Source organism: Alligator mississippiensis, chromosome 14 (genome assembly GCF_030867095.1).
Source record: "Alligator mississippiensis isolate rAllMis1 chromosome 14, rAllMis1, whole genome shotgun sequence".
In the NCBI taxonomy this organism is placed as follows: domain Eukaryota; kingdom Metazoa; phylum Chordata; order Crocodylia; family Alligatoridae; genus Alligator; species Alligator mississippiensis.
The window spans coordinates 10955156-10970540 of record NC_081837.1 but is presented as its reverse complement, the minus strand read 5'-3'; the positions used below and the strand labels follow the sequence as shown (position 1 = coordinate 10970540).

The following is a 15385-nucleotide window of genomic DNA, read 5'->3' as shown; positions in this document are numbered from 1 at the left end:
ACAGTATTTTATGAACAACTCTGTTCTTCCTCTTTTCAGCGGTATAGGGAAATGTGGTAGCAGACTTCAAATTCACTCCATATCCAGTAGTACTGGTAACTTTGGCAGATCTTTTTGTGAGACTTCCAGTCCCAATTGATATAATCAAAATATACAGAAACAAATCCAAATTCTTGGATGGTTGGACGAACAGATCCATTTCTAAATAAACTGATAATCATCAGAGTCTGTTGTGTTCTGTTATCAACATTTTTCATTTGTTCCCTTAAGGACAAAGAACAATGTGAGATCCTGATTTTAAACCTATAGGACATCAAAGATTGACTTCCCCTGTGCCTTATTGAAGATTGTGATAAAAAAGCATCAGAACTTTCTATCCACATCCTTCATATTTCTTTTGTTTAGCACCTAGCCTACTTCTCTGTCTCCCACCTCTTGTTTCTAGTATGCAATTAATGAATGCAGAAGTTGGGTGCACAGTATATGATTGTTTGAAGAAACGATTGCAAGCTGAGCCAAATATAATAAGGTTAATGTCTTCTAAAATATCAATAAAATGAATCATTGAGAAAATAAGGTTATTTATGGACTGATGTTTTCCAGACAATTATTGAAGTCTGCCCTTGATGGGAACCTAATTTCACCCCTGAATATTTAAAGCAATTGAATCTTATGAGGCATATGACGAGAGGAGAGAATTTCAAGCTATGGAGGACTGTCCTTTGTTTTGTCAATAGAAATAAGCAGATGCATAAAAATGAGGTGAATTTCTGCTTGTTGGTTTTTATTCCACCCTAGTTTAATTTTGCAGAGTATGTTTGTGCTCGAGGTGGGGGGAAAGGCTTGTGGGACAATAAATCTAGAATGACTCTATTGAAGGGGATGCTCTTAATACAGGTGCTTGGTATTGAGTAAGCTGTAGAAAATAGCTGGTACCTTGATGTCACTAGCTCTCATATTGGGCAAAAGGGAAGGCTGGCACCTCCTGCTTTCAGCTTGTGTGAGATGTCTGTCAGGGAATGAAAGCTGGAAGAAGAGCTCTGTAATTACATCCTACATTGCTTAGCTTGGAATAAAGCAAACAGCCCTTGTCCCAGATTACTCTCATTTGAGAGGCCCCTGACAGACATTACACTTAAGATGTGATTAATAGTTAATCATGTCTTAAGTAGCTACCTGGCCACATGTTCATTCAATTAATGGCATGATAAAACTCCAACATACATGCAGTGATGTTGTGGCCAGTTCCCATTGTGCCCATACATTGGCTGTGTGGCCAGGCCTATCAGCTGATCTGTGCTCCCAGTCAGCAGCTGATGGGCACTCCCAGACTTGGGAATGCGTTGGAGTCAAGGGCGTATAGGAAGCAGGAGGCATGATTGTTGGGGTCATCATGCTTTTACTTGAATGTCTGCTAGGGCCCAGGTGTCTGAGTCATTGCAGCAGAGGAACAAAATAGGCAGCTGGGTTGGGCATAGATTTAATTCCGAATTACAGATCACTACTTGCCTAATCAGTGTCAGACTAGCTATTTGTAGAGCTGGTGATGGAGAGAGGTTTCTTGAGAATGACATGGTATTATTGCCTTCTGGAAGTCAGCTGATGTATATACACTACATAGCAAAGTGGGTCAATTTAAATTAGGGGGCCGGTCTAACTATTTTTAGATTGTCACTGCTAACCTAACGTCTCTCTGTGCTTTAAGAACGCTTACTTTGATTCTACGATATTTTTCTACCGCAGGATTTCTGAGCAGTAAATGAGACGATATCCTCTTTCTGTTACTGAAAGAGTCAATAAACATTCTAATCTCACTTGCTGCACAGAAGACTAGATTTACAGCTGTGTGGCAAAAATAAAAATGAATGATCAATGGATCCCGTAGCAGACTCTTCTAGCAGACACAAACACATATAGTAACAAAACTTTATTTTATTCTGAAATTTCCTGACATGATTAATATGGCCTGACATAGACCAAGCTGTTCAGCATAAAACCAGTCATATTTCTCTCTCTCTCCCTCAATCTTCTATTTTGCTCTTGAATTGTTACTTTTATAAAGCAGTTATCTTCTACCGGGGAAGAAGCATTTATAAAAATGTCTGTCTTCATATATTTAATGTTATTCTTCATTCATCCGGGTCATTACAATTTTGGACTCAGTGGAAAATCCTTTCCCACCACTTGTTATATCATCCCCTGGATAACAATAGAAGCTGTTCTGATTGAATGGGCTTTATTGTGCCTGCCTCTCAATCTGTGTGAGCATGTCCGTGTTGTGCATATGAGTGAGATGGTTCGACTTAAGGTCTGCTTCTGTGGCCCTCTTCGGGTCTTGGGAAATGGAGATGGACCAGAGTTCATTGAGCTTTAGCCATGCGTAGGCTCCTGCCCCTACCTTCAAATTTTCATTTACTGGTAACAGTATATAGTTCCCTTTTGCAGCCTTGCACAGGTGGCTGTTTCTGCCCCTTTTTGCTGCCAAAGTGATGTAAAAGGGTCTAGTATAACAGAGAATTGAACCCAGGGATATGCTAATATTCAGTGTTGCTCCATTTTAGGTATATATCACGACCCATATCAATGGTTCAAATAAGTTTCCAACTGGCTCCCCAATAAATATGCATTAGAAGCATCTTTGATTTTGTAGCCATGCAGCATTTGCCAGGAATCATGTAGTCTTTTTCAGCCCTGATTTAATGGGGCATGAAAGTGTCATTCATTCAGATCAATGGGACATCAAAGTAAGAGGCAAGAAAGCAAGTGATGCCAGAGGATACATTTGCTCTTTCCCTATTGATTTTCAGTGTTCTGATTTAGATCTTACAAGCAGGTGCCATAGCACATTTAACTGTGAAAATAGCATATAGTAGTAAAAATATCATGGGGGTAATGTGCACTAATGAGCTAATATCACTTATTTGCCAACAATTGTACCACGCTTTGCAGATGTTAAGTGTTCATTAAGTGCTAAAGATAGCACATGAGAAACCAACTCTCAGTGTGAATCTGTCTCCCAAGTCTGGAGGCCAGATTCCCCACTGGTCTAAAGTGACACAACTCCAGTAACTTCCAGTTTCAGCTTAGGTTTGTCCGTGATGGATGCTGATTATCATGGCCTCCAAGTACATATGTAGGAAGAGGACTTGGGGATATTAAATGGCTATTTAATTTAGCAGAAAAAGACATTATGAAATTACAAGGTTGGAAGCTGAAGTTAGACGCATTCAGAATGGTAACAAGGGGCACATTTTTAACAGTGAAGGTTATTAATTAGTGGAACAACTGACCTGGAATCGGAGTGGACAGTCGATCACTTGCCATCCTAAGTCAGGACTGGACATCTTTTAAGACTTTCTTACGCTCAATCTAGAGTTGCAGATTTGAAATTATTGGGTGACATTCTTTGGCCTGTGTTACGGGCCTCAGTGTTCATAATGATCCCTTCTGGTCTTAAAAGTCCTTCTATCTATTTGCATTAATAATGAGCAGGTATCCACTTTTCCCTGCTAAAAAAATCGCAAATTATCTGATAAAAAATTGCATGGTCTCTGACTAAAAACCCCAACATCTGTAATTAAAACAGAAGGCCTCTCACTCCCCTCCACAGCACCCCCCCCAGCCTTGCTGGTGCCCCTTACTCCTCCCTCACCCCCCACAGCCCTCTGGCCCTGCTGAGACGGTGGGAGCTGCTGCAGCAGAGTGGAGCCCGGCTCCCCCACTCCCCGCCGGTGCCTGTTGCCTGCTGGCTGCAGGCTTGGGCAGGGGCTGGCTCTCCATCACTGTGTTGTGCACTCCTGGGGGGGAGGCTGTTCCCCCCAGATCTGTGTGCAGGGCAGGGGCGGGCATGGACTGCCCACTGGGGGCCCAGGCTCTCTGTCATGCTGCCCTCTCCTGGGGCCTCCGCAGCCCAGTGGGTGCAACCCAGCACTGCAGGGTACAGTGAGACCATGTGGGGATCTCCTTGCTGCTGCAAGCTCTGTGCTGCCCTGGCATCCGCTGCCCACATGGCAGCAGCGAGGGGCACTGCCCTGCCCTGCCGCCCTTGCAGGTAAAGGATGCCTTGCCAGGGCAATGTGGAGCTCAGCAGAAAGGAGATCCTTGAGCGGCCCTGGTGTTCCCTGCAGTGCCAGTTCGCACCCGCTGGACTGCGGACATCCTGGGGTAGAGCAGCAAAGTGGGGAGCCCAAGCCTGCATCGGGCAACCTGTGCCCATCCCACGCACAGATCTGGGGAGCACAGGTTCCCCCATTGCGAGTGCGCACAGGGTGGGGAGCTGCCCCCCTTCCCCGAGATGAGCCACCCGCAGCTCCATCCTATTCCCTGCTGCGGCTGCTCACTGTGGCCCCGGCTGGGCAGCAGCCTCAACCCCAGCCCTGCCCAACTCCCTCCTTTCCTACCTATGGGGACCTCAACCTTCCCCCGCAACTTACCTGCAGGAGCTGCTCTTCAGGCTGCCTGGCAGCCATGTGCATATACATGCACATGGCACCACTTGCCTGACTGCCCTCCTCCCGCTCCCTCTCAGCCCCTTGCAGGTGGGAGCTCTGCCAGCCTGCAGAGAGCTCTTTGCAAAACTGCAAAATCCATGGGTTTCTCTGTTAAAATGAGAGATCCATGTTTTCCTCTGGGAAAAGGTAAAATCTGCAGTTTTCTCTGTTTTTTTCCATGGGAAATGGAAAAGCCGGATCCTTGATAAAGAGGAACCTCCAGTGCTGCATGGTTCAGCAGTGTTTAAGTTTATCCAACCATAGCAAAGTGCTTGGCCACAGTGTCTTGCTGGAAAATTTTGCAAAAACAGGTTTTATTCTATTTCCTCCTCTTCTTTTGATTGGTCCAGAATTATCATGAAAATATCCCTGCCCTGATATTCAGCATTGTTAATTGCTAGGCCCTGAGAAGATGCCAGGTATGTGTACATATACATACTTGATCTAGGATTAAGGATGGAGTAGCTCTAAAATCTAAGATCTGGATGCTATAATACATCTTAAATTTCAGATTTGGGCTTGTACTGTGGGACAGGTCCTATATAAGTAGATATAGTAGACATCTATCCTATATAAGTAGATATCCTATATAAGTAGATATAAGGTTACTGAAGAATTTTGGATTTGGATCTGAATTTTGTAGCTTCAAGCTGGAGTCAGTCATCTTAAGCGATGCCTAAAGAGTATGCTTCCTCCTGTAGAAATAATATTGGTGCAAAAGACAATTCTGATAACTTTAGACCCTGCTAAAACATAGCAGTGTTGTTGGGCTTTACCTGCAAGCCCCTTTTAATCTGGTACTGCTGGGCTTCTTGACACGATGCTGGCCAACGAAGGCTCATTCTTCTCTGCTAATTAAAGATGGAGTTAAATCAACAGATATTTTACCTCGTAGGCTTCTCTGTCTTGTAATCGAGCTTGATTTATAACTCCACGTCATAATAAGAAGGTCATCTCATCTCATGGTTCGTGGCATAGTCCTGCTACGAGTTGGATAAAAATTCTTGCATATAGGGTCCTTTAATACCTCGGTGCGTTAGAGAAGTCCCACTCAGCATCTACCAGAAGCAGCGTGGAGCCAAGGCAGCACGCATAACCTGAGAGACCGATGCCTTGGTAAGGTACGGTAAATCCTACACACCCAGACTAATATCTCAGAAGCCTCAAGAATCATTTGGAAGACTAGAGCTGTCAACCTCTCTAACCACAGCTTGTAAATATTCAGAGCCACCTGATCTGCCTGACTAAAGCAGTGTTCAGATCGGTACTTTTTTTTTTTTTTTTTTTAAGTGCTAAGGAAAAATAAAACTACCTCCTCTAGAACGGAGCAGTCATTATCCCTGCTGCTTTTAACAAGTTCTCCATTGGCCCCTCTAATTATGTCTGAGCTCAAGCACTGTGTTTTTCTTTATCTTCTTTACTTTGGCCCCATGAGAGAACAAAAGCACCAGGTGTTTTCTTGAACACATGAATATTTGTTGATGCGTCAGCCTGTCAATAATAAACTATTGCTGTGGAGCCTGGAGGAGTTGAAGAACAATAGCACATGGCTGCAGGCAGAGCCTCACATAAACCAGCTGCTCCTCATGCCACAAGTGAAGGAAGCACACTGAAAGAAGACTGACACTGGATTTTGTTGGAACTAGTTGGAGATTAATTCTGTTTTACATTGTTACTCCCCTCCCTAGCATGGCTGCAGCCACAGCAACCGGAGATCTCTGTGTTTATGCTCCAAGCTTGTCTTTTGAGAATTGCAGCATTATAGATATTAGCAATAGAGGTATCTGAAGTGCCTACACTGTTCACTGGCTGATTCCTTCTCCCATTTTCTCTACCCATTTGCCCACAATATTTGGAGGCAGAAGGAATGCGATAGGAATGATACAAAGGTGAATAGAAAATAACAATGGGCTTGGTTTGGACGCTTCTTCAAGCCACTGATCACAAACTGAGCTGGGGTTACCACCAGAATAGCTTGTCTCAGGGAGTAGCAGTGCAGAAGTATGAACAACTAAAGCAAAATATTATTTCTTTTCCTTCCCTCCTGCCTCCCTTTCTCCATCTATCCAACATAATATGTAGAGGGACAAACAGAAAGCATTTTTTAGAATCTCAAAATGGGTTTAGTTGAGTTTGACTTTTACACATCCCAGTCAGCTGAGATGCAATAAGCCCTGACCCAAACCTTTGTTCTGAAAACACCAACTAAACCCTGGGGATTTCACCAAAAAGTTCAGCTAACAAGTTTCCACGTCCTAGTTACCACCTGGGAACCACAGCACGGGCCATATTTTAGAAGGAGGTTGTTATGAAAATTCAAGGTCAATTCTGAGTTTACCCCTTCACTAATGTTCTTGCAAGATTGGAAAGAAATAGTTTCCCAAAAGCTGTTTAGCATCTGTTTCTATTAAGGTAGGTTCAGAGGAGGAAGGCAATAGTTACAATGGGAAAAATATGGATTCATCTTCAACTGCTTGTTCAATGAGAAAGCTTTATAGGTGTACTCTCTGGTAATGGTATCGTTAAAAATCTTTCCAATTTCCTCCTCCTTATTTTGGAGCATAAAGGATGTTTGTTGCTTCCCTAAGAAGTAGCTAATACAATTAAAAAAATGTATTAAGGTTATTGTTGGTCTGTAATTTAACTGTGTAGTTACAGCTTCTACGTGCTTTCTTCTCTCTAGTTGTCTGTCAGGCTTCACTTGGTAAATAAATACTAACTGTACAGCAGTTAATACTGCTGGATGTTCCATGTTAATTGATCACAAATGTTGAAAATTGATTTTTTTCATGGAATGTCAGCTTCCTCCTTTTCCTTTTTCCTTCCTTTCCTGTCCTGAGAGCAAGAGAATTTGCATAAATTAACCCCTACACTTCAATATCCATTGTATGTATGTATTTAAACGTGCATACATGGAATACACAGAAACACAAGGTTTATGTGTTCATCTGTAGAAAAGATTAGCCACATCTGCAGCTCCTGTAAGCATGCCACTCCTCCCAGCATGTACTTTGGGCCAGACTTTCAAGTCTAGGGACAGCCATTACATATAAACCAGTTTAAGTGATCAGAAACTGGTTTAAACCTGTAACAGAACAGAAGTTCAGTGCACATAAACCAGTTTGAAATGGCTGAAACCGGTTTGAGATAAACCTGGTTGAATGTAGCATCAGACTTAACTGGTTTGGCTCAAACCAGTTTATGCAATGTCTGTCCCAGACCCCTTGCTGGTTTAAGTTAAACCAGACTCCCCCAGCATCCCAGCATGCTGTCTGGGCTGGGTGGAGCTCTCGCTGGAGCTTGGCAGTCCCTGCAGGCATCTGCCTGGCTTCTGCTCCCCCGCTACCCATGCCACTCTATGCTAAGCAGGTATCCCCTGTCCTTCATAGACACATCAGCATTAGCTAGCAGACCACTTGCTGGCTAGAGTCCATGCTGTGGGAGACGACAGAGGCAGACAGGCTTTATGGAGCTATTCAACAGGTAGCTTAATATCCTTCCTTGGAGGAGGTAACTTAATGTCCTTCCTTGTTTAACAGCTGTTTGCTCCCTCCCCTCCCTCTCACCACTCCCCGCTAAGCAGGAATTCCCCCCTCCCCTCTGCCTTGCGGAGTAGGTATCTGTGTATTAGCTAGCAGACCACATGCTGGGTCTGTGCTGAATCAATAGAATCAACAGGTAGCTGGTAATGTCTTCCTGTTTTTTTAATCGGATGATAAACACTGAGATAGGGGTGACACTTATCAGCCCCCGCACCCCCGGCTTGCTTGCCTGATTGTTTGCTGCAGACAGTATACAGAAGCAAGGAGGGAGAGTGAAAAGCTCCTTATCATCAACAGATGCATGCACTGCACACACCGGCTTTTCCTCAGTGCTGGCTGGGGGTTGGGGGCTGGCAACACTCCCACCCCTTGAGCAGCCAGCTGAGAAAAGCCTGGGACTGCAGGTAGGCTGGGGGTTCACAGCCCTCCCTCATCAGAGCCTCCTGCTGGGACTTGGCCACACTGCTCAGCTCAGCTCTGCAAGGGAAGGGAGGGCTGCTCTAGCACCCCACTCCCCCGGCTTCCAGCCTGAGCCACTGCAGGCATGTGCCTGAATTTTCTCAGTCCAGAGGGATTGTCTGTATGGCTGGAAACCGGTTCAGCCTAGCCAGGTTAGACTGACTTCCAAAGGTTGAATCAATTCAGGCTCAGGCTTTTTGAATGTCTGTCCCTAGCCCAAAAGAGGTCAGTCTCTACTGTGCAATGAACGTGCTGACCTCCTTTCAAAATATGGTCCATACTGGTATATCATTGTGGTTCCCAGTAGGTAACTAGGAAATGGAAACTTTTTATCTGAAATTTTTGGTAAACCCCAGGGTTTAGTTGGTGTTTTTGGAACAAAGAATTGGGTCAGGGCTTGTTTTATCCCAGCTGATTCACTTGGCCCTAACAGTGAGCTGTCCTTTGTAGTTCACAGGGTCAGACTTTCGGTCCCAGCGACCTCTTTTTGGTCTTATGATTTTATGACACTAAAACCTTATGACAGAATCATCTGAGCATGATTAGTAGTGAAGGAAATTATTCTTTGTCTAGAGGGCTTATAGAAAGGCTGGTAAGATAGGAATAATTACCTGAATTTTCAGAGTTCCCTTACTATCAGGAGGTTCCAAAACCTTTACTCCTTTTTTGACTTCTGATAGACCTTATTGTATCACCCTGCTCACTTTGAAGTGGTCTTGAATGCGTTCACCTGTTTGCATCCTGTGATGAATGGATTAAATTAAGGCTTTTGGATAGGATCAAGTGCAGCTCTAATTTACTATCTTTTGTGTGTCACTGGAACTATATCCTGTCCTGGTGGAAGCATAGATTTAATTATCTGAAAGTTCTTTGCCACCTCTAACTCCTCAGTCCTGCTCACAGTCACAGTTATAGTCATTTGTAGAACAGAAACCTCTGGTTTGTCAGTAATGAGTTTGGCTGCAAAGTGAAAACCTCCCAGATGCAGGATGGAGAAATGCAAATAAATAAATGCCCAGCCACAAAAGCAAAGCTTGTTTAGAACAATTAAGGCTGGAAACATAGGGGATAATTATAAAATGGCATAAAAAAATCACGTACCAGCTTGGAAGTGCAAAGATGCCAGTTCAAGGTGACACTCCAGTCCAAAGCATGTTCCAGCAACAGGAAAAATCCTTTTAGAAAAACCAGTATTAAAACTTTGATTAAAAGTGTTTGACCAGAGGTCATGTTAAGTTCATTGTGTTTTAAAAGTACCAAAAAGCAAGCAGAAGGAGCTATACTAGTGCAGCTTAAGAACATGGCAAATATCTGAGCACCATTAATCTTAAAACAGACTGTGAATGGAGGCTTGGCTTGAAATTACAGTCAGAGGCATTTTCCACAGTGAAAGCCACCTTTCCCATACTGTACATCTCCGTGTGTGTGCTAGCACATATATGCATCCAGGATTTACCCGACTCCAGCTAATTGAAACTGATTAGCTGATTTTCATTTATGTTTTTGAGATTCCTTAGAAGCAAATTCTCCCTAGGGGTGCCAGCCTCAGTCTAAACTCCAGCGCAGAGGGATGCATGCCTGAAATGTGGCACGTGAACAGTACAGAGGGTTTGCCAAAACGTATGGCTTTGTAAAGCTGTAGCACTTGATTAATTGCCCTATGCAGTAGCTTGTGTTTGCGCAGCTTCTAGCACGGCTGTGGTCCAGCCAGTATTCTGCTAATCCAGTGTCTCTTTGTGTTCCTTCGTGTTGCAGGTGCAAAGAGTTGAAATATGCAAAGGATCTGCCCCAAATTTCCATTATTTTTATCTTTGTGAACGAAGCGCTGTCGGTGATTCTGCGATCCGTGCACAGTGCTGTTAATCACACCCCAGCTCACCTCCTGAAGGAGATTATCCTTGTGGATGATAACAGCGATGAAGGTAAGCAGGGCTGTGCTCTTTAATCCTAGAAAATTCAGCGGTGCGTTTTTACTCTTTTTCATACATAAAGCCACATAAAGAGGTTCAGCTTCATAGGAAAACAGTGACTCCAGGACACAAAGTACCATATGACTTGGAAGATGAGGCACTTTTCAACATATGAGCCTTTCTACCCATCACTCAGCCACATTCATTTAGTTTCAGTGCTATAAGCAGAACAAAACCCATCCAAACCTCCAATTTGACTTTTAAATGCATTTCCAAGCAGTGTGTGTCAGAGGAATAAAAGAAACCATCAACCAAGTTGAAGAGAGATAGTATCCTTGTTGCTATCATCCTCATCACAAGAGCACCAAAAAATCCCAGATGAATTCGTGATCTTAGCACTATGAATAATATTCTAAACACTGTAGAAATGCATAGTAAAAGGCAAGTCCCCAAAGAGTTTATTGTCTACATATACCACATTTGCTCTAATCCAAAATGAGGGGTTTTTTACCCATTTAACATGGGAGGGGAAAAGCCCCCTCATTTTGGATTCAAGTACAGGGTGGTTGGGGTGGGGAGGGGGGCAGCAGGCAGTTGCTGCAGCTCTGGCCCCTACCCACGGTTGAGGTTGGAGCTGCAGCTGCTGCCTGCCACCTCTGCCCCTGTTGCCTCTGCCTCCCCCACCCTCCCCATCCCCTGCCTCTCCCCCATCTTGTCTGTCCCTTCCCTGCTGATGTGGCCCTCTGGGGCCTGGAGCTTTGGCAGGAACTGCTGCCACTGCTACTACAAGGTTGGGCTGAGACCAGAGCAAACACATGCTCCATGCCCCAGCCTGGAGCAGGACCAGAGCCATGTTGGAGCCAGAGTGAGGGTAAATGGTGGGGCCTGGGGCACAGATGAGGGGTAGAAGTGGCAGAGGAGCAGTCGGGGCAGACAGCAGCAGCAGGAGGCAGGCAGTGGCAGGTAGGTGCAAGGGGGTGTAGGCATGGGAGGACAAATTGAAAGGGACAGGAAGGGCAGGTGACCAGGGAGGAAGCAGCAGGAGGAACAAGTGGCGGGGGGACAGGCAGCAGGGGGCAACATGTGGGAGGCCAAGGAGCAGGGGTGCAGCTGCTGCCCCCCGTCATGACTTTACCTGCTGCAGCAGTGAGTTGGGACACATTTAAGATGACCTGCCAGTCATTAGATGCTATACAATGGAAAATTGTAACAAATGTATACATTTTACATGTATAGAATCTGATTGTCGGGGGTTTGTCTTAAATTCAGAGTCTCCCTGGATTCTGGCAAATTTGACAGTAGTGTCATCACTGAAATAAGAGCCAGGATTCTTGGGTCCTATTCTGGGGTCTGCCATTGACCTAATGAGTGACAATCAGGCAGGTAATTTTCCCTTTGGATATTTCAGTTTCTCTATCTGTGAAATGGGTATGACGATTTCTTGAGTATACTTAACAATTTCCTGGAAAAGTGACAATGCCCTCATCCCCCTGCTTTCCCTGTGGCAGATTAGGGAGGTTTTTTGATGTTTTGGGAATGGTGCCTGGTAGTTGTTTGCAAAAGTTGTTCATGAAGTTTTTAATAGGTTAGACATGCACTTGTCTAAGATGGTTTAGATGGGGACAAACTTGCCTTGATCAGAGGGTTGGATTGACTGACCTCCTGAAGTCCTTTCTGGTCCTCCTTTCTATGTCTCCTGTGATAGTGACTTTCTTTCCCTTGAAGCACCTTCTCTTCTTTCCTTTGAGGATCTGAGTCAGTCTGGAAGTTAGGTTTTATGAGGGAGGGCTTCCTCTATTGGTATTTTCAAAATCCAAAATATTCCCACATCCTGATTCTCTTCTGGTTTTACAATTTGTGCAGTCAGGTGGTGTTCAGTTTTAGGTCAAATCATCTTCATTACCATCTTTCCCTTTTCCACTGCACACACTACAATAATAAAAATAATCAAGGGCTATATATCTAGTGATGCATTAGGTCTGCAAGGGAAGAATTAGGAGAAGTGATAGCTGATTTTCCCTTTCAAACCATTCCAAAGGGAGGCTGAGAGCTTGCATTTCCATTTGTGGTGAGATGAGATAGGAATAAAGTAAGCAACTCAAGCCTGTAAAAATAGGCACTCAAGTGCTACAATAATGAGTACCATTAGAAAGCCGACGGATTATAATAATTGCAGTAATAAAAACAGCTCCTCAGCTGGTGTAAATCAACAGAGCTCCACTGAATTCAACTAAAATCATGGGTGATTTACACCACCTCAGGTTTTGGCTCCTCATCTGAAAAACCTCCTGTGACCAGTGAAGGAAGGTGAAGATGATAATTTGCGTTCTCAGGCTCTCCTATTTTGCAGGTAAAATCTGTTGAAAGTATCAAAATGAAATACTGCACCCCACCAAGTCCTTCTGCATCCACAGGATAAAGCAAAAAGTGTGCCTTAAAGGGGAACCCATCTGTATTAATTATTTATCTGCAATACTCCCTGCCATGTGCAAAGAAATACATGTCTAAACAGTCTCTACCAACCACTCAGTATGTAGCCCAGCAACAAACGTTGTATCAGATGCTGTTGGTGGGCTCTGGAGACATTTCTGAAAGGCGCATAGGACAATGAAATGAATTCCTTTGAAAAAAAAACTTTCCTCCCTTGAATAGCAGAGACCGCAGCTGGCAATAAGAATGCAAAATTAAAAACTGTTTTTCTTTATTTGCTGCTGAGATTAAAAGGCCCTGTTCTCATCCATTTCTGCTCTAAGGAATACTGTTCCAGTGCAGGCACTACTTTCTGTAATCTGATCAAAGAGGGAATAGAGACCTGGATGTTATCCTCTGTCTGGGTGGTGGTGGGAGGCAGGAGGCTGAGTTTGGTTAACTTTAGTCCCTTGTGTGTTTTGCAGTGTTCCCTAGCTTCATGGTCTGCTTGTCCCCAATTGTTAAAGTACTCTGCAAGCATCCACCTTTCAGCCAGAATCACCGCATTGATTCTGGGAACCTGAACTCTGCAACATGCCAACATAGTATTGCAATATTGGGATAGTGTCTAGGAGTCCTAGTCATGAACCAGGATCTAGATGCTGTAGAAACAGAGCAAAATTACATTCTCTGTCCCAAAGGGTTTATAGCCTGAGCTATGCTCTGGAACCGGTGCCGCTGTAGTTGTACTCTGCTGGCAGAAGCTCTGAGTATGTTGGCAGAAGGAGTTTTCCTACTGCTTTAGTTGTGCCATCTCCCTGAATGACACAGGATAAGTAGAGAGAACCCTTCCCCACAGAAGATGACCTCTTCTGTTAGCATAGCTGACACCAGCCTTCATGACTGTGCTCCTTTCACAGTCACCCATAGCTGATATAGCAATTCAGGCAAATGGACCAGGCCTGAAAGAAAGCATGGATACAAACAGATGGAGAAGTTCAAGAAAACAATGAGACCGTTTTAGTGAGCATGATCAGCAGCAGTCTCAGCACACCAGAAACCTAACCCTTATCAACCTTTTGTAGGCACTGACAGAAGAGCATTTTAAGGAGTTGTCTGTAGGAATATAATGACGTGGCTGTTTCGTGAGCTTATCCCTAGCATATAATAATTCATCTATTTTTCTCTGTGATAAGAAATAATACCAAATCATATGCATACCAGAGATCATGCATATGCACTGCTAATAACTCATAGGCAAGAAGCTCAATAATAGAAAATAATTACTAATGGCAATATCATCATCGTATAGTTCACGCTAATGATGGGAAATAATTACAAGCAATCGTGGTATCTTATACCTGGCACTTCTGATATTACAAATAAAATGGCTGTAATAAATGGATTGGCATTCTACAGGGAAATAATTTCAGATTTTACATTATGACCTTTGAGATAGGAAGATTGATTCTGCAGGAGTACTAGCAACAAACTGAGGGCAGACGTAAAGTCGTCCGGGTGTGACTGTACTGACTAGAGTTGAGAAGGTTTGGTTATCAAGGGAACTGGTGAAGTGCATCTGTAAGGGACTGCAATAGATATGTGAAACTAGTATGCACGTGGATACAGGATTTTAATCAGTTCCGTAAATTTTAAATATTGATTGGAGATTTGGCATGTCCGTCTTTCAGATTCCTTTAAAGAAGCCTGTTTTTCAGAGGGTAGCAGCTCTAAAATTTCTGAAGATCAGAGGTTGGGCATTGGGGAACTTAATATCATGGGTGACCCCCATAAATACCATATTTAAGTTTCTGTTTCCTGGTAGTCAGATTCTGGAGTGTGGCGTTAGCTGTGTGACGTTCCCAGGCAGTAACTACACAAGAATATATGGAGGTGAAGATTATGTACCAGGAATGCAAGTGAAATGCTTTACCATGATATTTTAATCATCCACAAACCAATCGTTAAAATTTAAGAAGTTCAGAGTTACAATTACATTGCAAAGAAATCCAAACATATGAAGGTTAGAAATTCATAGTTTTGGCATCCAAATAGCTTCTACCCTTTAGGTACACCATACAGTAATCGTACAATTCTATCTAAATCAGTTTGGTGTTTGTGGTTGAAGAGGAGAAAAAAATCTGTTTTTATAGGCTCATCAGGTTTTTTTGTTTTTCTCTGTTGGCATCGCTACACAGCAACATGTACGACAAACCTGAAAAACACAGATCCCTACAAATGTATAGTATAAAAAGAAGCTAATTTTGATAAACGCGACAGTTCTAATTGTTTGCTCCCAGATTGTAAATTGTGGCCAGAAACATGAATGCATTGTAACACAAAGTTCCTTCCCCAAAGGCAGATGCCGAGAGAATTTCAGGTTTGAAACTTTTTTTTTTCCCCTCATTGAAGTGCATGCTATACTTTATGTAAAGACTTTTTGTAGCTTGTCTTTGTTTGTTTCTGTTGTTGCTGGTTTATAATTGCAAAGACACTACACAGCTTGTGTTTTTGAGCGATAACACATTTCCGAGGTCGTTGAAGGCATACAGCAATATACCCCTGAGACGTTGTG

The 15385-nt window shown here is 43.5% G+C and overlaps 1 protein-coding gene across 2 annotated transcripts in view; it reads left to right on the top strand.

The window, feature by feature from the left end:
- The window catches only part of GALNT17 (polypeptide N-acetylgalactosaminyltransferase 17), a 362022-nt gene that overhangs the window by 157848 nt on the left and 188789 nt on the right, over positions 1 to 15385 (top strand). For both annotated transcript variants that reach the window (XM_019493492.2, XM_019493493.2), the window contains one exon: positions 10247 to 10413. In XM_019493492.2, coding sequence (XP_019349037.1) covers positions 10247 to 10413 — 167 coding nt within the window. The remainder of the gene's footprint in view (positions 1 to 10246; positions 10414 to 15385) is intronic.